The sequence below is a fragment of the Myotis brandtii genome, unplaced genomic scaffold, assembly GCF_000412655.1.
Source record: "Myotis brandtii unplaced genomic scaffold, ASM41265v1 scaffold695, whole genome shotgun sequence".
Classification (NCBI taxonomy): domain Eukaryota; kingdom Metazoa; phylum Chordata; class Mammalia; order Chiroptera; family Vespertilionidae; genus Myotis; species Myotis brandtii.
In genome coordinates this window covers 1,504,621-1,527,536 of record NW_005370716.1, presented here as the reverse complement: position 1 = coordinate 1,527,536, position 22,916 = coordinate 1,504,621, and the positions used below count along the sequence as shown (strand labels likewise).

The following is a 22,916-nucleotide window of genomic DNA, read 5'->3' as shown; positions in this document are numbered from 1 at the left end:
CCAGCAGGGGAGGGCAGTTGGGAGGGACTAGGCCTTCAAGGGAGGGTAGTTGGGGGTGATCAGGCTTTCAGGGGAGGGCAATTAGGGGTGACTGGGCCAGTAGGGGTTGGCAATTGGGGGAGACCAGGCCAGCAGGGGAGGGAATTTAGGGGGGACTGGGTCTGCAGAGGAGGGCAGTTATGGGCAATCAGGCCTGCAGGGGAGGGCAGTTAGGGGTGACCAGGCCAGCAGGGGAGGGCAGTTGGGGGGGGACCAGGCCTCAAGGGAGGACAGTTGGGAGCTATCAGGCCTGCAGGGGAGGGCAGTTAGGGGTGACCAGGCCAGCAAGGGAGCGCAGTTGGGGGTGACCAGGCTGGTAGGGGAGGGCAGTTAGGGACAATTGGGCCAGCAGGTGAGGGCAATTAGGGGTGACCAGACTGGCAAGGGAGGGCAGTTAGGGGTGACCGAGCCAGCAGGGGAGGGCAGATGAGGTCAACCAGGCCGGCAAAGGGCAGTTATTAGGGGTGACCGTGCCAGCAGGGGAGGGCAGTTGGGGGTGAGCAGGCTTGCAGGGAGGACAGTTAGGGGCATCGGGCTGGCAGGGGAGCAGTTAGGCGTTGATCAGGCTGGCAGGCAGAAGGGGTTAGGGGCAATCAGACAGGCAGGCAGGCGAGCGGTTGGGAGCCAGCAGTCCTGGATTGTGAGAGGGATGTCCTACTGCCCGTTTAGGCCCAATCCCACCAGACAGTCATACCCCTCTTGAGGGGTCCCAGATTGGAGAGGGTGCAGGCTGTGCATGAATTTCATGCCCCGGGCCTGTAGTTTAAAATAATAATTGACCCTCTGAAATGAAATTGTACTGAGTTTTATGTATAAAGCAGTATTTTGGGCTAATTTAACATTCTGTGTTCTATTGTATTTCATATTAATGCATAAAAAACAAGTATATAAAGAACTCAACAAAAGGAAGATAAGCAATCCATTTAAAAATGGGTAAAAGACCTGGGTATACACTTCCCCAAAGAGGGCATACAGATGGCCAAGAAACATATGGAAAAAATGCTCAATGTCACTAATCATGGGAGAGATGCAAATTAAAGTGACAATAAGGTATCACCTCACACCTGCCAGAATTGCAACCATCTATAAATCAACAAACAGCAAGTGCTGGTGAGGATGTGGGGAAAAGGGAACCCTAATACACTGCTGGTGGGAATGCAGACTGGAGCAGACACTGTGAAAAACAGTATGGAGTTTCCTCGAAATATTAAAAATGGAACTGCCATTTGACTCTAAAATCCCACATCTAGGAATATATCCTAAGAATCCTGAACACCAATCAGAAAGAATATTTGTACTCCTAAGTTATTAGCAGCACTATTTACAGCAGCTAAGATTTGGAAACAGCCCAAGTGCCTATCAGTACATGAGTGGATAAAGAAACTGGTACATTTACAACATGGAATAAGACCTGGCTGTGAAAAAGAAAGGTCTCTTACCCTTTGAAACAGCACAGAGGGACCTGGAGAGTATTATGCTAAGTAGAATAAACCAGTTAAAAAGAGACAAATACCACATGATCTCACTTATATGTGCAATCTAATGAACAAAAGAAACTGAGAAACAAATGGGTCCAGAGACATAGAAGCATGGAACAGACAGACAGACCTCAGAGGAAAGGGAGAGGGGTGGTGGGAAGAGATAAACCAGAGAATTTGAATGCATATATGCTATAACCCATGAACACAGACAATAGTGCAGTGAAGCCTGGGGTAGGGAGCTAGGTAGATAGGGTCAAAGTGGGGGGGAAATGGGTTTATCTGTAATACCCTCAACAATAAAAATAAATTCAAACACACACACACACACACACACACACACACACACACACACACACACACACACTTTCCAGAGTATAGAGTTGTAGGGATTGGAGATAATATAATATTAAAAATAACTGCCATTCATCACGCTTCCAATCTCCACCAAGCACTGTGGGAGGTGCTTTACAAACACTCCATACATTCCTGTAGTCTTACGAGACAGGGCTTATCAAACCCACCTACTTCACAGATGAAGAACCTGGGGCTCTTAGGGACAGCTAATATCCCCAGGATCACATAGCTAGAAGTGACAGGGCAGAGATTGGATCCCTGGTCTGAATTCTTCTAAAGTCCACGCTGTTCCCACCCATCCCAGACTGTGCCTAACCTTCTGACTCATAAATCATTTTTCTTCTCAGTACTGCATGATGTCTCTCAGGCAATAAAAAGAGGGACCCTGGGGCCAAGGCACTAAAAGCAGGCCTAAGGAAGGAAGGTGACAGTGTGAATCAAACACAATCTGGGTACTGTCTGTGGCCTTTATTTACCAAGGTTCCTCCTGCCCACGTCCCAGGGTCCCTTGAAAGCTGAGATGCTGGCATTTCTGTCCAGTCCATGCATTTTTCCACATGACAGCACCCTTCCCTTGGGCTTCCCCTGTGTGGCCTCCTGTCCATCCCTGGATTCTGGCCTGTTGACCAGCTTCTCACTGTTGCCTCCTCTGAAGGCTGCGGCCACTCACAGTGGAACAGCCCCAAATATCCTACCTCTCCCCTACACCCCCACTGCCCCCAGCTTAGAACATTTCTACTCCCTGCTGAAGTACTGATCATCCATCCTTCACCCTGGAACTGCTCTGATGGAAAAATCTCTTTGAATTTGAACAGTGACCTTTAGATACTCGGACATCCTGCTGGATGTCTTCAGCACATTCTTAACATGCTTTCCAAATGAATCAATGAGTACAGTATGATTGGGCCCATAATCTACCAATTTGGGGATGTCACCCTGAAGTTAGAAAGAAGGTTTTTTAGAATACCTGCTGTTTACAGCAGGAGTTTAATGGGGTGTGTTATTTGAAAATCGCCACTGAACACATACATGGATGGATCAGCTTACCTAGGGGGTCAAATCCCAATTCCTCCTTCATAAGTGGTAGATTCAGGAAGACCATGGAAATCACTGTGGAGCAAATATCTACGGAGGCTAAATTCCCCCAAACTTGGAGCCCCCTTGTAGGTGAAAAATGGTTTCTATGTAGACATGCTCATCCTAATTACAAATTAAAAAAATAATTATCTTTCCCCCCCGCCCCACTGTTTCATGTCTGTGTGTCTGTACCCCAGGAAAATAATCATTTTCAGTGTACTTGATGGCACCTGTATAGGTGTTCAGGTATGTTCAGTCATGTAGAGTGTAGCAGAACCTCACAAGATTTTGGTCATGCATCAAAAAGAAAGAGATAATTCTCAGCCAACTGAGATTATATAGGTTATCTCAAAGGGAAGTGTAAAAAAGAGTTATTGAGGGAAGATAGCAAACCCACTCAACTGATATTTACAGGATCCTATGGAAATTACACGTGATCCTGAATTTGAAATCTCCTGTCACATGGTAGTCATTGAAAAAGTTGGAGAATTTTAGGCAAATTTGACCTTCTCAGAAATTCCTCCAAGAAATGAAAGTTAGTATTATTGGCATAGAAGCTCTTTGTTTTTCCAGCTGCTAAGATTGTTGGAGAATGATAGTTGAGGGGTTCTCCACACATACACAAGTTTTTGTCTCAAGTTCATACTGGCATTTAGTGACTGGTCAGTGCAAGAGTATACCAGCCCAGCCCCTTTTCCCTGATATGTAAAAATTCAGAAGGCCCAACCCAATCTCAGAACTCCCCATGTGTTCAGATGAGGCCCTTATTGTGAATGCATTGCAAGCCAATCTCTTCTCCCACAGGCATTGACCCTAAGAGGAATCCCCAGTCAATCCCCTGCATGCTAATCTCAGTCTCAGAGACTGCAGCAGAGAAAAACTAACCAGTGACAGTGTGTTTTTCTATACATTTTTTTGCTTTTATTATTCATTCTTAAAAGGGACACAATTTTCAATATTTGTATAGCTTCTGGTGTTTTATTTTCCATCCCCAAAATATAAACATTTTCACCTATATTGTCTTATGATTTTCTTAAAAAGTTTGTAAATCTTTAATTGATCTGTAATTTCAATGTAAAGAGAGAAGTAGAGACAGTCTTTTTATTGTTTTTCTACATGATTAACTAGCTTTCTCTACACTATTTATTTTTAAAATGAATCTTTCCCCAAAACTTTTCTAAAGTATAATCTGCTTTTATTATTTTTTCCAATTTCTACTTAACTCCAAGTTAATACTTAACTCATTTTTCTTCCATTGTGTTTAGTAATTGAAATGCTTAAATTATTAATTTTCTCTAATTGCAGTGTTAGCTGCATCTGATGTGTTTTAATATTTAGTTTTTTTATTAATTTTAGATATTATGCCCCCAATTATGTTTTGAATTTCTTTATTTTTTGAAATTTATCTTTATTATTGAGAGTAATACAGATGTCCCCCATCTTTTCCCTCATTGTCCCCTTCCACTGGGCTCCTTCCCAACCTCAGGCCTTCATCACCCTATTGTCTGTGTCCATGGGCTATGCATATATGCATACAAGTTATTTGGTTAATCTCTCCCAGCCACACTCATCCCTCTGAGATCTGTCCTCTGTTCCATGCTTCCATGTCTCTGGACCTATTTGGCAATTTCTTCATTTAAAAAAAAATTCTATTGAATTTATTGGGGTGACATTGGTTAATAATTTTTTTCTTGAGAACTTTTTTTTAATTGATTAAGGTATTGTATATATGTCCTTATCCCCCCATTATCCCCCCACCCCCTCACTCATGCCCTCACCCTCCTGGTGTCTGTGTCCATTGGTTAGGCTTATAGGCATGCACACAAGTCCTTTGGTTGATCTCTACCCCTTACCCCCGCCCTCCCCTGCTTTCCATCTGAGGTTTGATGGTCTGATCGATGCTTCTCTGTCTCAGGATCTGTTTTTGTTCATCAGTTTATGTTGTTCATTATATTCCACAAATGAGTGAGATAATGTGATATTTATCTTTCTCCATTTCTTCATTTTTTAAATTACTGTTTGCATGAGCTTTTTAAAATTGTACAAATGGTGGGAATTTTCTTTGTTCTTAGCTTTATTGCACTGTGACTAAGGTATCCCATTTGTACTAATTCTTTGTTTTAAAATGCATTTAAATATGAGTGCTCACAAATTTGCATGTCTTCATTGCTCAAGAGCCAGGCTAACTTTTGTTTTCTCCCAGCTTCATTGTAATGTAAGTAAAAATGAAGAGCTATTTACCTTCTTCTAAATTGTTACTTGTAAGTTGTGGTGGGTTAGGACATCCACAGTAGGACATGTGGAATTCTTATAGGGAAGGTGTTTCAGCATTATTTCACAAACTTTATTGCAAAAATGTTGGCTGTTGAGATGCCATTTGTCTCTTCAGTTCTTGTTATTGTTTCTGTGTTTCCTTAGAGCTGGATGTGTCACAGGATGCTAGGACCAACACTTCCTAATATATCTTTAGAGACATTTCATTTGAAGGATGTATCAACCAAGATCTCCAGGCTTACTCCAAGCCAAAACAGGATATTGGGATTTCTGGGGTCTCATCCCTCTCCATTACTCAATAGTTGTATGACTGTAAACACTTTTCTCTGTGCCTAGGCATCTCCCTCTTTACATGGTAGGGAAAATGTTCTGAGTTTGATGGTCTGTAGGAACATTCTAGGTGAGGCTAGAATGATGGGCGAAACAAAATGGACATGGAGAGGTATAAGGCTTCTATTTAGAGGTATAGAAGCAAGTAAAAAGATCAATAAAGGGGCTATCTATTAAGTCTCTCTCTTTCACTCTTGCACTGAGAGCAGGTTCATATGCATGCTTTGTAGGTCTGTAGATCATGGATGAGAGAGTGAAACAGTCAAAAGGTTGGATCATTAAGATTTAAAACCTGAGCTGAGAACAAACTTGAGTGAGAAACCAGTCACACGTTGTATGTTTTGCTGATATATTTATTGATATATTTCCCCTTTTCAGGTGATGGTGACAAAAAGCAGATGGAACCCCTACCCTACCCCCCCCAATAAAATACAGACACAGATTTCATTCAGCATATACAAGCATTGGGGCATGTCCAAATTTGACCTCACTGGGTTCTCAGAGCCAGGAGAGGGTTGGATCTTGAGGGCAGTCTGAGCACCTGAGGCCCAGGAATTGAGTAGACCAAAGCTGAAGATAGGCTGCTACTCTGGGCCCTGCCACTGGGGTGCCAGCAGAGGCTATAGAATTGAATCATGGTGAACACAGATGCCTAGCCCTATCATGTACTCTAGAAAATGACAGTGGGCTCCTGGGTAGTTTCCAGTGAGATCCACAGTCCCATAGAAATCTGTGCCTCAGGGTTCTCATCTGCAAAATGGGGATAAGAATCCTGCCCCGAATCTTTCACAGGGCTACAATAAGGCTATAATAGAATAGTTTTTCAAAAGTGTTTTTGCAAAAAGGTAAAGTGCTGTATAAATTTAAGGGAATTCAATTGATTGATTGTGATTGTGAGAGTGCCCCAGGGATAAGAGTGGACTGGCTCATGGATCCAGGGGCCAAGGAAGTGGCAGAACGTCTATGCTGTGCCGTAGAGGGCACCAATCAATGCAAGCAATGCCCACTGCAAAGCAGAGTTCCCTTCATTTCTTGGCCCTGGGAAGTCACCATGGCCTAGCACCTGGGTTGGGGCTGGGAAAGTCACTGGGGTAGTTACATTAAGAGTCACAGCGGTCAAGGAGGAGGGAGAAGGTGGCATATAAAGCAGGGGGTTATTACTATTATCACACAAAAATATAAACCCACTGTATGAAAGGCATTGAATTGGTAGTGCAGATGAATGATAGAGGCAGGGGTAGGAGAGGGAGAGGGAGGCATCACAGCAGCAGAGGGGGGGATACTGTCCTAAAGAAGCTCAAGTGTTGGCTCTCCTTTTAAAGGGATAATGTCAGGCTCTATCTGCAGGGAAAGGGTGGGCAGGGAAATCAAACCAATAATATAATAATCTCACCTAAGGATGGAGGATACACACACACCTTATTACACTGCTGACCAGTATCTTAAGGAAGTGTCAGAAACAGGGAAGCAGCTGGTCGGTGCACTTTGAGGCTGAGGCCATATCTGGGCCTGGAGCACCACAAAGGCAGTATTAGGATTCTTGAAAAAAGCAGTGTTTGTCAACACTGTTGGGAGATAGCTAATATGCTCATACACGGGCATGGTCTTAGGGAGCTGGTCACTGACAGCCTGCAATTTTTAAGCCTGAACATCACCAATGCCCCTTGAGGAATAAAGAGGTGAGCCATTTTACTCTAAATGGGCTGCCATGGGTATTCATTGAATGGGCTGCGGGTGGGGGGAGGAAAGACACTTTCTAATTGCTCCTGCTGCTGCTTTCCCCCAACTCCCTTGGTAAGGGGTGTGGGACCTCCTGGGGAACTTGGGAGGCTGCCGCACAGGGTACCAGCTGGTACCTACAAGTTAAAGCAAATAACCCAGTAGAGCACATTGAAAAAGATGAAGGTCACTGGGAAAATAACTCGTGAGTAGTTATCCAGGCGGTAGATGTGGATGAAGAGGCGGCCCTGCTGCCAAAAACTGCCATCACAACTGCGGACCACACACAAGTACTTGCAGATCCTGCAGCAGCTGCGACGGCGCTGGGTGAGTCTTGGGTTGAGGGACTGCTGAGCTGGGCAAGATGGGCCATCTTCTTCATCATTCTCCTCATCAGTCCCCTCGAAGTCATACACAAAAACATTTTCCTGCTGCTGTTGGTTGGCATGGGTACGGGGTGGGGTAAGGTCACGGGCACGGGCACGGGCACGGGCACGGGTAGGAGGCTGAAATGAACAAGGAAGGGGAAAAAGTAAAGATGAACCAAGACTCAGGGGTTTCTAGAGATTCTGTCCTTGGCACACTTTTTTTGCCCCTTCCCCAAATTCCCACCACCACATTAGAAAGTTTATTCAACTCCCCATAACACTTCAGCTTACCCCCCCCCCACACACACACACACACACACTACACAGTGAGCTGGCTACTCATGTGCCATGAATTCTAGTGCCCTTACTTGCATGCTTCAATACTCCCAAACCATGCTACCACGCCCATACCCAGTTCATACATAGCGAAGTCTCGGAGAAGCACGGGGTCTCGTGTGGTTGTGGATCAGGAAGTTAAGCACAGCAAACTCCACCAGAGCAAAAACGCAAAAGAGGAAGCAAATAGCAAAGTAGACATCCAAGGCTGTTATATAGGATTCACGTGGGAAATTCTTCTGGGAACAGGAACCCAATGTGGTTATGGTGAGTACAGAGGTGATGCCTGTTAAAACACAGGAGTGGAGGTAGGCTTAGCTATGTATCCATATATCACACTGCTGAAAGGATCCCTGAGAAGGCAATTCTGTGCCCAGGTGGATACCCACCTTACCTACTCACCTAAAGAGGTCCTGGCTGGAGAAGATTCTTTCTTGATCCAAAAGGAAATCCAGGACATGACTGTGGTCATAGAAGAAGGGACATAGTTTTGAACAGCATTAAAGCCGAATCGCCTGCTTACATTGAAGAAAAGCGTGATGACCATGAAATCACCTGGAAAACATAAAAAATACCACTTTATTACAGCAATGACATAAGGGTCTTCCCCAGGCAGGACATGCATATTAAAGGTCCCATTATTCAGCCCATGGGATCCCCACCACAGTCCTAGGTTAGAGGCATATTATTCCAGTGCCACCTACAGAGAATCAGAAGCCCAGAAAGGAGACACCTTGCAAGAGCCATGGTCAGTTAAGAGCTAAGCCAGGAGAAGAACTTTAATTGCTTCTTTCTCAGTTCACTGTCCCACACCCTACATCTGCCTTTCCAGGATGGCAGAAGAGTCAGATGAAAGTGAAAAATCAGCTAGCTCTCTAGATATTAGGACCACACAGCTAATGTCCAGATGTCTTACTGAGGCCTTTATGTCCACTGATTTGCCACATCTACTCTGCAGAATCACAGCTTTACACATGCACTACTAGCCCTTACAATATGTATTCTCAGAAAAAGTGCCAAGGGTGGTCTGTGAGGTGGTGGGGGAAGCACATAATCCATTAGGCCTCCTTCCATACATTCATATGCTGGTGAAATGCCTTAGCACTGTTCCAACAATGGCCAAAAAAAAATCACTAGCCTAATCCCAAACCTCTGGTGGTTCCCTGCTCTAAAAGAGCTATAGAATCAAGTTTACACTATGTACCTGACACCAAAGACCTACCATGGACTGACTCCAACTAACATCTTACACGCATATGCACACACCACCATACCCTAAGTTAATCCTATCTATTCTCAGATTCCCTGCAATAGCTTGCATATTTATACCAATATTCTAACCCTGGACTCCCTGTTCTTAATCTAGTACCATAACCCAAATTGAGTGTTTTGGAAAAACAAGAATTAGCTGAAAGTGAAATTTTTATTTAGTCCTCTAGATGTCAGGTATGCAGAGTATACACACACAGGCGGCTGAGGTCTTGACATTCATTTGGGTATCATGTCCTTGATGTTGGCTCTCTCCCTAGATCAGCGGTTCTCAACCTGTGGGTCGCGACCCCTTTGGGGGTCGAATGACCTTTTCACAGGGGTCGCCTAAATACATCCTGCATATCAGATATTTACATTATGATTCATAACAGTAGCAAAATTACAGTTATGAAGTAGCAACGGAAATAATTTTATGGTTGGGGGTCACCACAACATGAGGAACTGTATTAAAGGGTCACAGCATTAGGAAGGTTGAGAACCACTGCCCTAGATGGTTGATGACTTCAATAGGACCTAATGACAACCTACCTCTCCAATTGGTATTTTCTATTGTACCCTTCATGCTGCCCTCTACTATGACACATTCATCTCAAACACTGCATGCCCACCGTGACTCCAGAAATTTTGGGGGCTTTTCTGAAGCCAAAATATCCCTTTATTTCTCAACTTCACATTGGATGTATAATAGCTCAAATGTTGGCTCTTTAGTGAAGCTAAGCTCCAAACTCCCACCTCAGTGATACTATAGAATTCCTTGGCCTTGAAACCCCTTTCAAACCCTTTTCAGAGCACCCCTGTGGCTTTGATCCTGCCCATCATCTAAGCCTGGCACAGCCTGGAACCTAGCACATGCTCAGCAAGTCTTGCTGCTGCCTCACAATGCCTTGTGAAGCAGACCAGAACACTAACTTGGCCATTTTTCCTCCAATTTTGAAAAGTAGATCACCTTTCCAGTCTAAGTGTGTTGGAGCTGAGTGAGAACAACACCCTTTCCTACTCACCTTGGCAGCACTGACAATGGACAAGATTTCACAGAATATTCTGGAAAAAGGCAAGGACATATCTTGGGGTTAGTGGAATGCTTGTGTCCGGACTAGTAGTGTTGGGGATAGAACTCCAGGGTTGCTGCAGGGACCACTCACACTTGTCTCTGGCCAGAATGTATTTATCAAGTTCCTAGTTCCAATTTATCAAGTTGTCCTGGGGTCTTGACTAAAATTTAGCACAACCCTATTTAGCTACAACCACTCACACAAAAGTTTGTTCAGTGTGTACTTATTGCAAGAAGATTTATTATCTTATTGGCTTTTACTATTTTTATTTTATTTATTCCAGCCAAAGACGAACCTTCTTCACTTATCAACAGAAATTTATCTTTGAAAGCTGATAGAAGGATGCTAACACACACCACTTTTGTTATTTCTGAGGAATGCAGGAGAATGAGTAAGGGGGAAACAGGATGGAAATACCTAGGGCTAAGGAACCAAGCCAAAAAAAAAAAAAAAGGCAGAGGTGTTCTCTGCTCTTGTCTTCTTATCTGCTTTGGTCAGACCCCCAGTTGGTCACTGCACTGTCAGGGGGGCACAATTTAAAAGACTGTGTCCAGAGGACTGAGACTAGAAGGATGAGTGGACCCAAAACTCTGAGTAACAAGGGAAGAAAAAGGAACTAATGTTGTATAGTCTATACAAGAATATGACCCAGGGCTGCAACCATAATACTGACCCTTTAATCTTTACCTTGTTGGAAAGTGACTGGACTTACTGTAAGCTCAATAATTTTAGGGGGAAAGAACTAGATCCGATGGGTGGAAGTTCCAAAGACTCCAATTTCAGATGAACAGGGAGAGTTTTCTGATGTACGGAATTATCTACAGAAGGAAGAAACTCTCAAGAAAGTGAGGTCCTAAGGCAGGGGTGGGTAGGTGGGTAGGGGGAGATTAACTGGGAAACTTATATGAATATATGCTTAGCCCATGGACACAGACAATAGTGTGGTGAAGGCCTAGGAGGAGTAGGTGCCTGGTGGAGGAACTCAATGGGGAAAAAACAAAAACTAAGGGGACATCTGTAATACTATCAACAATAAAGACAAATTTTAAAAAAGAAAAGAAAGCAAAGTCCTAATCATAGGTAAAATTCCATCAGAGTCTCAACAGCCACCAGTGAAGGCTGGCTTACTCACTGGAGTCAAGGATGGACTCTCTGAGAACCTTCTCGCTCTACACAAAAGGTAGCCAGAGTAGCAAGCTACCATTGCTTTCTGAACCTTTAGGATCTTAGTACTTAAGTTTGCTACTTATGGAGAGACTGCCCTTGAGGCGACTGGAAGTGGAAGAGTTTGGGATCAGTCCCAAAGATAACTGTGATACTGGAGAAACCATGATTCCAAATCAATTAGTCTCTAACAGAAGAAAAAGAAGCCCTCCTTTTTTTTCTCCATAAAAACCCTTATCTCTCCCAGGGAAGACTGGTGCTTACCTATTGCCATTGCTTTAGTGATGATGCTGGCTCTGGGGCTTTGTAGTCACTAGGGTACCATTTTGAAACAATGCACAACCATCTACTAAACGGAACCACTAGTGACTTGAAAGCCCCTGGGCCTTGTCTCCTCTGCCACTTTTGATGATGGGTCCTACCTGTTTGGGGAAACTGAGATGCAGAAAAGCAAGAGGCAGGCCCATGGTTAGCTGACAGAAGATCAAGGATTCCAAATCAAAAGTAGTAAAACTGCTTACCCAGAATTCCCAAGAAAAAGGAAAGCATTGGTAAAGCAGACCTCTCCCCCTACCTAGTACTGTGCAAGCAAAGCTCTAGCCAGATGAGCATGAGATATCCCTCACCCAGTCACTCAACAAGTAAAGCAAGAGCATATTTCCTGCCTAGCCTCATGGACACAAAGCAAGATGCCTCCCATGGCAAATGGTTGATTTGGTGAATGGCTTCATCCGCATTCTGGAGACGATGAGAGCAGTGCCTCCACTGCCCTGACTTGGCCAGTATGTGTGAAGAGGATTTCCAGGGCTGCTCTGGGAGCAACCCTGAGGAGGTCCCTTGGCTCCTTATTCAGATCACCTAGGAACACAAGCAAAGATGCTCACACCTAGTTGGAAGCTGAAGTATGAGACCCAGGACCCTCCCATCTGGTCCTTTTAGGAACAAGATCAGAAAGCCAGTGGTCACTACATACCCATGTTGAATTTATAATGAAGCCTTTGACAGAAATCTGTGCTTGTCAGAGCTGCTCCTTTAAAATAAATGTTGATGCAGCAGCCATTGTAGCTGCTGAAACTTCCTCCATACTACCCCAGACCTCACTTGGTTGACATTAGAACTCTAGCTTCCATCTCCTGTTAGGAAAGTCTTTGCTTCTCACTCAGCTGGCTTGGATTGGTTCTGGGTATGGAGAACTCACATGAGCTACATTCCTCATAGTCATTCAAGTAGGTCAGTTGTAACAAAGACTTAAAACTGAAGGGTCTGCATGACAAAGCTAGTTGCAAATTCTGACAATACAACTTTATCTACTTACCCTGTGCGGGGATTTGGCAAAGCACTTACTTCTTTGCAGATGAGACTGAGATGTAGTTACAAAGTCTCAGTTTCCTCTGCAAACAGTTGTAAGTGCTTAGCATTAACAAGACAGGAGCCATGTTCTACAATATTTCCATGGGATGATTACATAGCATTTGTATGAATGATGGCTACCTCCACTCATCCCTACCACCCTCCTAGGCCTCTGCTTAGCCCTGGTTCCAAAGGGGGCACTTACCCGCCATGGTTGAGATAATTTCGGTCTCATTGCTCACTCCTATAAAATCAAACTGTAAGAGCTTCCAGGAATTATTCTCATTGATTTCAAGCTTGAAATCTTTCCACTTGTACATTATCTCATTCTCAGGATAGGAAACTGTAAAGCAATATGGGAAGGAGAGTCATGTGAGACTGGGAAGCCTTGTGGAGGTCTCCACCAGCATGGAGTCTGAACAATGCTTTGGAGTCCTGACTCTGGCCTCACCAGTGTGGCACCTTGCCTCTCTTACCTCATTGTTGAAGTCCATTCAATAAGTGCATTTATTGAGCATTCTTCAGTACCAGGCCTTGTTCTGGAAATACATAGATGAACAAGGCAGGAACCCTGCCCCTCAAGCATTCACATTTTATTGAGTTGGACAGTGAGTATACATCTGTAATTCATAAAATTGTTCTGAGAAACCTCTGCCCTTGGACAGTAGAGAGATAGAGGAGGAAAGATCACTTAGGGATATATCCAGAAAAGACTTCTTAGAGTAGGTGACATTCCCAATAAGTCTTTAAAGTTGAGTCAGTTTTCTCTATATGTATGATGCTGAAAGGGTGAGGAGGGTGTTCTATGCACAGAGAGATAAACATATCTTATGTATTAGGAAATGCTAAAAGTTCAGGATGGATAGCTAACAGACGTTAAATGAAGTATACAAGGGTAGGTATTAGGGACCAATTTGTGGTGGGCCTTGAGGAATATTGTAATGATTTGGAATTGGTACATGAGAGATAAGGAAGGATTTGAAACTAAGAAATGACTTGGTCTAAATGATTCTTCAGCTAGGTCACTCTGGTCATAATATGAAGATAGCCTGTTGACAGGTATACCAGTTATGGGAGGCCAGTGCAGTAATCCAGGCATAATAAAATGAATGAAGGCAGTATTCAAAGCTGTGGCAGTGAAAATGCAGAGGGACAGACAGGATCAATAGCGATTTGGAAGGGAATATCAACACCATGAAATTGATTAGATGTAGCAGGTGAAGAAGAAAGAAGCATCAAAGTTCTTGGCTAGAACAACTTAGTGGGTGATGATGTATTTCAACGAGATGGGTGAGAACACAGAAGAAGCACATTTAGTTTGGGGGTAGAGGTTGGGAGTAGACTATATATTTAGTTTTGGACATGTTCAGCTTCAAAGTGAAGATGTTGCAAAAGTCCAAATGGAAGATGACAAAGACCTATCCAAGTTAGTGACAGTGGAGATGGAAAGGAACAGACATACATGAGATACACTTCAGTGGTGGATAACAGACTTGAGATGGAGTGAAAGGGAGAGAAAAGAACCCAACATGAGACGCAGATTGAGCAACACAGTATTGTCAGCAGGAAAGGAGATGAGCATGGATTGGGTGGTCCTGGGCAACCCTGGCACCAACTTAGGAGAAATATAAAAGGCAAAGATGAGAAAAAGGAGGATCCCAGTATGACTCTGGGGCCCCAGAAACCTAAGAAGGTACTCACAGCTAGAAAAAGACAGAGGGCAAGAGTGAGAATCCATTGGAAATTTGAGCATGTGGAATGAACATCCAGCATCAATGGTCATCCTGGAAGGGAGAAAGAAGCCTCATTAGGCTGGCTCTGAACACTTACATATACACTCAACTTGGGCCCAAGGATCACCACCAATGAATGGCAACAGTGGGATTTGAGTCAAAGGGCTCAAAGGAAAGACAAAAAGAGAGGAAGAACAGCTTGGAAGTATCTGGCTACTCTGGTCTCCATCATCAGAAAACTGTAAGGACTGACATAGATGGGCTTTTGTTTCTTGCCCATCCCAGCTTCCAGAAACTGCCAACACTTTCCCACTCTATCACCTCTCCACCCCCTACACCAGCCATTTACAACCTTCCCCTGCCAGGCATTCAGGTACCCAACCTGGTCTTTGCTATCTTTCTGACCACTGTGTTACTGCTCCACCTAACAATTCCACCACTATGAATGTGTCCTTACATCCAGTGCCCTCTCTGGATGGAATTGTCCAGGCAATGCAGTCATACTGATACATTCTAGTAGGGGAGCTCTGGACTTGGAGCCTAGTAAATGGGTACCAGTTCCAGCTCTGCCAGAAACTTGGTGTGGTCTTAAGTACCATCTTTCTATTTTGAGGACTTAGTGTCTGTGTCTATACATGAGAGGGTTGAGCTCATGGTCTCAGAAAGTTTGGAAAGGCCCTTAGAAGTATCATTGAAGATGAAGCCTCTGTCCTTGTTTCTTTGGCAAAAAAGTCTCAAAAGGGGAGGAAGAGTCCCAAGGATTGAGATTCCAGAGGTTTGACATACCTATCTGTGTACAACACCTTGCCATCCTTGTGGATGCGGACCACCTTGCTGTGCATGGTGATCGAATACACACGGATCTTCTTAGAATTCCTAAAAAAGGTGTCTGGGATCCATAACTGGCTCATCATGTTGCCATTCAGAACAAAGCTCTCAAAGCTTCCATTGAAACGGAGGCGTTCATCATACCAGGTCTGGTAGAAAGTGATGTCAATGGAGAACGCCTGGTGGAAAAGATAAAATAAAGCTCATGGCATCCTGTGACAAGCTTATCAAGCAGATAGAAACCCACTTAGGTTTGCATAGAACAGGGATGGGGAACCTTTTTTCTGCCAAAGGCCATTTGAATATTTATAACATCATTGGCAGGCCATACAAAATTATCAACTTAAATATGAGTCTGCTATATTTGGCCAGAACAAATGATTTCTCTGGTGTTTTATGGCCTGTGGGAAGGGTGCTCCCCACCCCTGGCATTAGAGGACAACAGCATGAGTTTGGCTGTAGGAGTTTTCTATTTCCAGGTATTCCTAAAGGAAAGAAATATTCCCAAATGGATAACAGTCTGGGAAGATACATTTCATCTAGAAACAGGCAATAGTGGCTTAATTTCATGGGCTGGACTCATCACATCACCATTCCCTTATAGGACTGTTTTGCTACTCCAGCCAGGTCAACACTCTCTCAGCTCCCATTGTTTCATAGCAAACCAAAGATCTCAGCTCGAAATCATTTCACAAACACACACAGTGTTGATTATATACAGCAAAGTTTTGTCTTTCAGCTTTTATTTGGGGAACACAGCTTTTAATTAACCTAAATCATTCATCCTCCAGAATTACATTAAAAATGAAGTACTTTGTGTCACAAGATAAATGTCTATTCAGTTGCATGTTTTTTGAATAATTTTTTGTGTTGTTTTTCTTCTTAAACACGAGCACCTAACCTCTGAATGGGTGTGCATGAAGAAGCATGAGGAACCGGAAATTTGTACCACTGGTACTGAAGGGAGAAAAAGCAGATTGTAATAGAACTGCAAGCAGCTTGAATAATAAGTACCAGAACTAAGCCAAGGTAGACTCTTTTTTAAAAAAAATATATTTTATTGATTTTTTACAGAGAGAAAGGGAGAGAGATAGAGAGCTAGAAACATCGATGAGAGAGAAACATCGATCAGCTGCCTCCTGCACATCTCCTACTGGGGATGTGCCCGCAACCCAGGTACATGCCCTTGACCGGAATCGAACCTGGGACCCTTCAGTCCTCAGGCCAACGCTCTATCCACTGAGCCAAACCGGTTTCGGCCAAGGTAGACTCTTGAAGGCTAGCTCAACTGCCTTTACTTTACAGGTATGGAAACTGAGGCTCAGAAAGGAAGGAGCCTGTCCAAAGTCACACAAATAGTTAACAACGGTGCTCAGAGCACCATTACCATAGCCTTGTCCTGGGAGGAGCTTCACTGATTTCCCTCTCCCATGTTTATTTCACTTACACCAACAATCCCTTTGGGTACTGAGATCCAATTTCCCTCTGCAGAATACATAGGTCTTTACCCTGAGTTATCCTACATCAAACAATGAACACCAACCAGCCACTCATAACCCTGGACACCAGTAGAACCTGCACTGGGGAAGGTCAAGATAATCCCTACTTGCCTTTGCTGCCTACCCCAAAAGTTGGTGAGAACTGCTGGGATCCAGCCTCCCAGACAGAATATTCCATGCAGTAGTCCAGAGAAGCAGAAGCAGACAGAAAAAAGATGACAGAGCCTGGATACCATTCACTTGGGTGCCCTCAGCCCTGACCCACCAGGCTCCTCCATCCAGCCCTCACAAGTGGCCTTCAGAGTGTTTCTTCAGTCCCAAATGGCTGACAGCTCCAACTTGGTTTGCACAGCCTCATTCGTTCTCAGGCCATATGAAGTGCTTGGTAATAAGGAGAAACCTTCCCCTCCACAATCCATTCTGTGCTCTTGCTCAATGTTATCATGTCCAGATTCCTAGCCCACATAATCTGTGAACTAATGACTATTTGTTGTTTTAAGATTCTGTGTTTTGGGGTAGTTTGTTACACAGTAATACATAAGTACACCATGCCTCAAGAACCTGGTAGCCAAAGCATCATAAGGGGGAATCTCATTCTTCCACTCAGCTTATATAAACATCTTGATCTACCATGAATGTTTACTTATCTGAGTGCCTATTTGCAAATCCCATCTCAAAGCCTGGACTCTGAGCTCACCCAATGATGCTTGTAGGATACCAGACACACGAAAACTGTGTCTTGCCTGAGTTCAATCCAAGGCTATGGCTACAATGGAATTTGTTACCACAGCCTTTCTCATTATCAGGCTGGGTAGATTAAGGTGACTTGTGCAGAATATCTTTCATAATTCACTTGTTCAGCTAACATATACTGAGTCCTTGACATTAAGAAGCCCATAGTTGAGGGAGCAAGGCAGACATAGAGCACATAATTATACTATGAGGTAGGGAAGGTCAAGTAAACAACTGGGATATAAGCAAGAAAGATCTGTGTGTTAAAGAAAAGGCTATGGTGTAAGAAGGGAGCAATAAGTAGCTGTGGAGGTCAGGAATAATACCATGAAAATGTTATTTGAGCTAGACCCTGAAGGATAAGGCTCATGACAAAGAGAAAATGGGAGCAATGGTATATCTTGAACAACTCAGAGACACAAGATAGTTTGTGAACACTCATAGTCTACTGTGAGTAGAGGGGCTAAAAGACATAAAACCAGAGTCCTGAGTTGGCTCCAGCCATGGAGGACTTTGACTGCTAGAGTATGGGTTTAAACTTCATGCTTTAAGCAGGGTCAGAATTGTAGGAGACACATGACTCAGGAGGCCAGGTTGGTATGTGGACTGGGGTAGACAGAAACCTTGAATTTTGTGTTCTTCAAGTGGGAGATAATGAAGGATAACTGGAGATAGAACCTACACTAGAATGATAACAGTAGAAAAGGAGAGAAGGAACCAGGGAAAAATTAGAAAAACATTCTTAGAACAAGAGTTACTAACTATAGTATTAAGTCCATAAAAATCATTATCAGAATAAAAAAGACATTCCATTGTGGTATTTAAAGTTGCTTTATTATTATTATTTTGAATGAAAGACTGGAAGATGTAGTCAGGATTCTGAAGGTCCTCTTCAGGCAGTGAGGTACTTACTTACCTTTCCCAGACTCCTTTTCAAGTCAGTGTTTGTTAAAATCTCTCCCCCCAACCTTAAACTTGCATTACAGACACACAGAGCAGAAAAACTAAGTATGTGAAATGCCTCATGGATCAACTCCCTAACTTAGAAGATACTGTATCAAAGCTCAGTACTCACCATGTCTGGGATAGAGATAGGACCAAGGGTGTTGACCGAGAGCTCAACAGTGACCACAGTGGGCTTCTCTGTAAAGGAAGCAGAAGTAGCAGAGGTAAGTTTTCTACAGGGGCATGTGGCAGGGAAGGGTGTGGTCTGAAGGCAGAAAAAGGGAGAAGGATCAGGGTTAGACTAAATGGTTGCAACATCCAATCCTTTCCCTTTCTTTGTTCTTACATGGCAAGAACCAATTCATAGACTGTAAGAGTTATACATACCTCCAATATCATATCACCTAGTCCAGTTATCTCATTTTATAGCTGGGAAAACAGGATGAGAGAAGGAAAAAGTCTAGACCAAGGTAAATGGCATTGCTGAGCTCACCTAAGAGGTGAGCAACAGATGTTCCTGCCCACATGTATGGCACCCTCACCAACACCCCAGGCTTATTCTCTATACTTATGCCCTCAAACTCTCTCCCCTCTGGGAGGAAGAACTATGTTCTACTACTTACCACCAACGCCGGGGCGCAGTTTGTAATCAGAGTTATTGAGGATACTGTCCAGGATTTGAGTGGCTGCTGGCAGTTTTCCAAGGTCACGGTGGGTATTAATAGCAGTGGGCTTTATTTCTTCAGAGGGGAGTTTCTTTTTGGGATACTGGGGCTTGGGGCCATAGACATCATCATGATGAGCACATGCTCCCATCTCTGATTCAACATGAGTTCCTTCAATCCTAGAATACACAAACAAAAAATTAAACTCTGCCCTCCAATCTGTAGAGGCCCCAGTTGGTACCTCTCTGGACAGAAGCAAACCAAAATAATCTGCAACCTAAGGCATAAAGAGTGACTAGCAACAGTAAATTATGAGCCAGTTACAGATTATACTTATTTATTTCTTCTAAATCTTGCTGGTCTTTGGGAATTTTCCATGCTATCACTTTTTTATGATCATTCTTTATTTTTAAAAAATCAATATGAAAACCGAGCTCAATATTTTAAAATATTTTTTCAATGAAAATGGTGAAGGCACTGGTGTATGAGCTCTAGCCAATCAGCTGCAGTTGCTAGGCTTGGTCTCCAGTCTGCCTGACCAACACCATCCAGGAGCAAATGGGCAGGCAGAGGGGCAGGACCCCTGAGGAATTCTCAGGAAAGCCAGAGAAACCTCTCCCAGAGAGGGCTGGAATGCTGTGGGAATAGTCTGCATTTCTTTGCTTTCATGATACTCATTGCATTGGAGTTGGAGGCTGGGGGTTGGAGGAAACTCTAAGCATTGAGAAAAGGCAGGAGTCCTTCACCCAAAGACTGTAATCCAGGAAATAGATGGCCAACAGAAATCCACCCTGAGAGCCACAGCCATGCACCATAGCCAAAAAACTAAAGAGAAGAATAATTAAATTTAAAAAAACAAAAATGTTAAAAGCCACCTGCCAATATATTTATTTAGTCAAGGTTATGCTATCTTGCTAAGAGGCAGTGAGGAAGGGGGTACCAAGGGTCTTCTAAGGTACTGGTCATGTTCTAGGTCCTAATGTGGGTGTCTTGATATCAGTGTGGCAATTTTCTGACAACTCATCAGCTGTACACTTACGATTTGAGCACTTTTGTGAATACACGTTCTAATGCAATACGAAGTTTTGAAAAATAAAAATGCTAATAAAAATAATTTATGGACCTTATTCAGACCCTGATTTTAACAGGCAAACTAAAAAACAAAACAAAAAAAATTTCTGACAAAATAGGGGTGATCTGAACACTGGCTAGATATTTTCTTCAGCATGAAGAAATTCTAAATTTTTTGGTGTAATCATTGTATTTTATTATGTTTTTGAGGGCCTTATGACTAGAAATACATACTAAAATGATTACATATAAAATGATATAATGACTTAGACTTGTTTTAAAATAATTTAAGCTGGAAGTGGAGAGTTTGTTGGGCATAGAGAAAATAAGAGTGGCCATGAGTTGATAATTAATGGATACAAGGAGATTCACTCTACTGTTCCCTCTACTTTTACATATGTATGAAAAAATATAATAAAAAGCTTTTTGACAAGCTATGAGGAAAACTGATCTGTGATACTAGAAAGCAGGAGAGTGGTTTCATTTGGGGAGGAGTGGACTGGTGGGGAGGCATGTAGTGAGGGTTGTAGGGGGAGGGGGTGAAAGTGACTGGAATGTTCTATTCCCTGGTCTAGTGGGGGTTACAATAGCATGTTTACTTTGTGAATATGCACTGAGCTGTTTGCTCAGATTTCTATATTTTTATATTTGTATATTATACCTACAAAATTATTTTAGTTTTTAAAAAGCCATAAGGAAACTTGTTTCCTAAAATAAGGGGTTAACAGGGCAGAAGATGTGGGCATGGCCTCTGTACTGCAGACCAAGGGACTGCCAATTTGAACAGCAAAATGAATTTTCCTATACTATTTCAAGCTCTTAAAATGGCTTAACTGGTGTACAGATGTGCCACGTCTATGCCGTTTCTCATGAACAAAGTGGCTAATTCCCATTGTGGGCCAGGGGAGAACTGGGCTTAGGAAAAAATAGTTTCCATTTCTAAATACCACATCCAGAGATGTCCCCTTTCCCTGAGGTTTTCCCCTAGTCCCCCAAATAAATAATACCAACCACTTTGGGAGGGGAGGAGGGAGAATAGGGGCTTGAGACTCCCTAAAATAAGTGACGTGGCCAGGAATATAGCACAATCAGGATTCACAATGCCAGCCAAGACTATCCAAGAACCTGCAGCAGCCCCTCCCTGATGTCTGAAGCCAAAAACAAAGAATCTGAGGTTTAGGAGGCAAATAAGCCAAAGCCAGGGGTCACCAAAGCCCCCCTGTTCATACACTAGTCTGCAATGAAAATGATATTAGAGGGACTTGATGTTGCTGTAATTCTACAATTATATTTAGCAGTAAACAAACAAACAAAAACACTCTCATCCTGGGATCCTTGGGGTTAAGGAGCTGCTGACAAGGCATACTTTTCCTCAGCCATTAAACCCATTTTCAGGGCAAGAAAAAACAAAACCTGAAAAACACTCATGTACTGGACTAGTGGAATCATTCCATGGGAATTTTCACATCCCTTATTAGACGTGATGGTCCAAGATGGAGCTGAATTTCTGCAACCCCTGCCCCCACTGAGGATGTTCATTCAGCTAGCTGGGAGGAGAGAAGGGAATAGGAGAAGGGCCATGGATGTTTTTTTTTTCACAAAATCAGCCCTCTTTTTCACCTTACAAATGGAGAAACTGAGGCTCAGATCAGGGGAGGGCTGTGCCTAAAGTCACACAATTAATTTGAGGCTGAGTCTGGACCAAAGCAAGTATTCCTGGTTTGATGTGGCCCTTGCCAGCATACCCCACTGCACCCTCCCCAGCTCTTTCTTGACGTCATGGGTTGCCATGTTGACAATGTTTGAACATCAGTTACTGCAGCCCTTCCCCCTGGATAGAAAGGTAGTTTCCATCTCAATAGCCCACCCTCCTGGTTGTTTCCCTCCTTATGCCCCCTCCCTCTTTCTTCCCTGCTCCCACCCCTCTTTTGCCCTAGCCAGTCATCACTCAGCTCTCCCAGCCAGTCTATTTCACATCTGGATTGATGTGGATAACTGGAAATTCCTAGCACAAATTCAGAAATATTTATCAAGCCTCTGCTGCCCTCACCCCCAAGTGAGGGCACCAGTGAGCCATACAGCCAGCCCCTCCCTTGAGGAACTAAAGCATTCTAAGGTGAGAAAAGAAGCCATCTTCAAGCTCCCCAACACAGTTAAGCAAGACACAAGCCCAGTGCCATGGAGGATTCGAGAATGCTGGGCAGTTCAGGAAGCTTAGGAACACTTGACAGTTCGCAGTCAGCATGAAACCCTCTCAAAAATATGAAGCAGTCATCTTCCACCCTAAAAAGCCAGCAACACAGGGAACATTCCTAGCAAAGTGCCAGGGCCAGAAGGTGCGAGGGAAACTGGCTGCTCAAGGGAAACCTGCTGATAGCTTTTAGAAAAGTGAGGAGAGACTGAAATCCAGGACCCAAACCATAAACCTCAGAGAATACCATTCCTTGATCTCTGGCTCCAGTCTGCCCAAGGCCCAGCAGGGTGTGTGTGTGTGTGTGTGTGTGTGTGTGTTTGGGGGAGAGGAGGAGGGATAAGAAGGGGAGACTAGCGGTAGAGAGGGTGGGGTGGGTAGCTGGGGTGGGAACTCTGAGACTAAACCAAGGCTAGTGCAGAAGGAAGGAAAGTCA

The 22,916-nt window shown here is 43.6% G+C and overlaps 1 protein-coding gene across 1 annotated transcript in view; it reads right to left on the bottom strand.

Moving 5' to 3' along the window:
• Positions 1-5,899: 5,899 nt before the first annotated feature.
• The window catches only part of GABRE (gamma-aminobutyric acid (GABA) A receptor, epsilon), a 17,563-nt gene continuing 546 nt past the window's right edge, over positions 5,900-22,916 (bottom strand). The window contains exons 2-9 of the mRNA XM_005881960.1: positions 19,177-19,397; positions 18,684-18,751; positions 15,336-15,556; positions 14,518-14,600; positions 13,022-13,159; positions 8,381-8,533; positions 8,065-8,264; positions 5,900-7,780 (exon numbers count right to left, since the gene is read on the bottom strand). Coding sequence (XP_005882022.1) covers positions 7,412-7,780; positions 8,065-8,264; positions 8,381-8,533; positions 13,022-13,159; positions 14,518-14,600; positions 15,336-15,556; positions 18,684-18,751; positions 19,177-19,397 — 1,453 coding nt within the window. The 3' untranslated portion in view covers positions 5,900-7,411. The remainder of the gene's footprint in view (positions 7,781-8,064; positions 8,265-8,380; positions 8,534-13,021; positions 13,160-14,517; positions 14,601-15,335; positions 15,557-18,683; positions 18,752-19,176; positions 19,398-22,916) is intronic.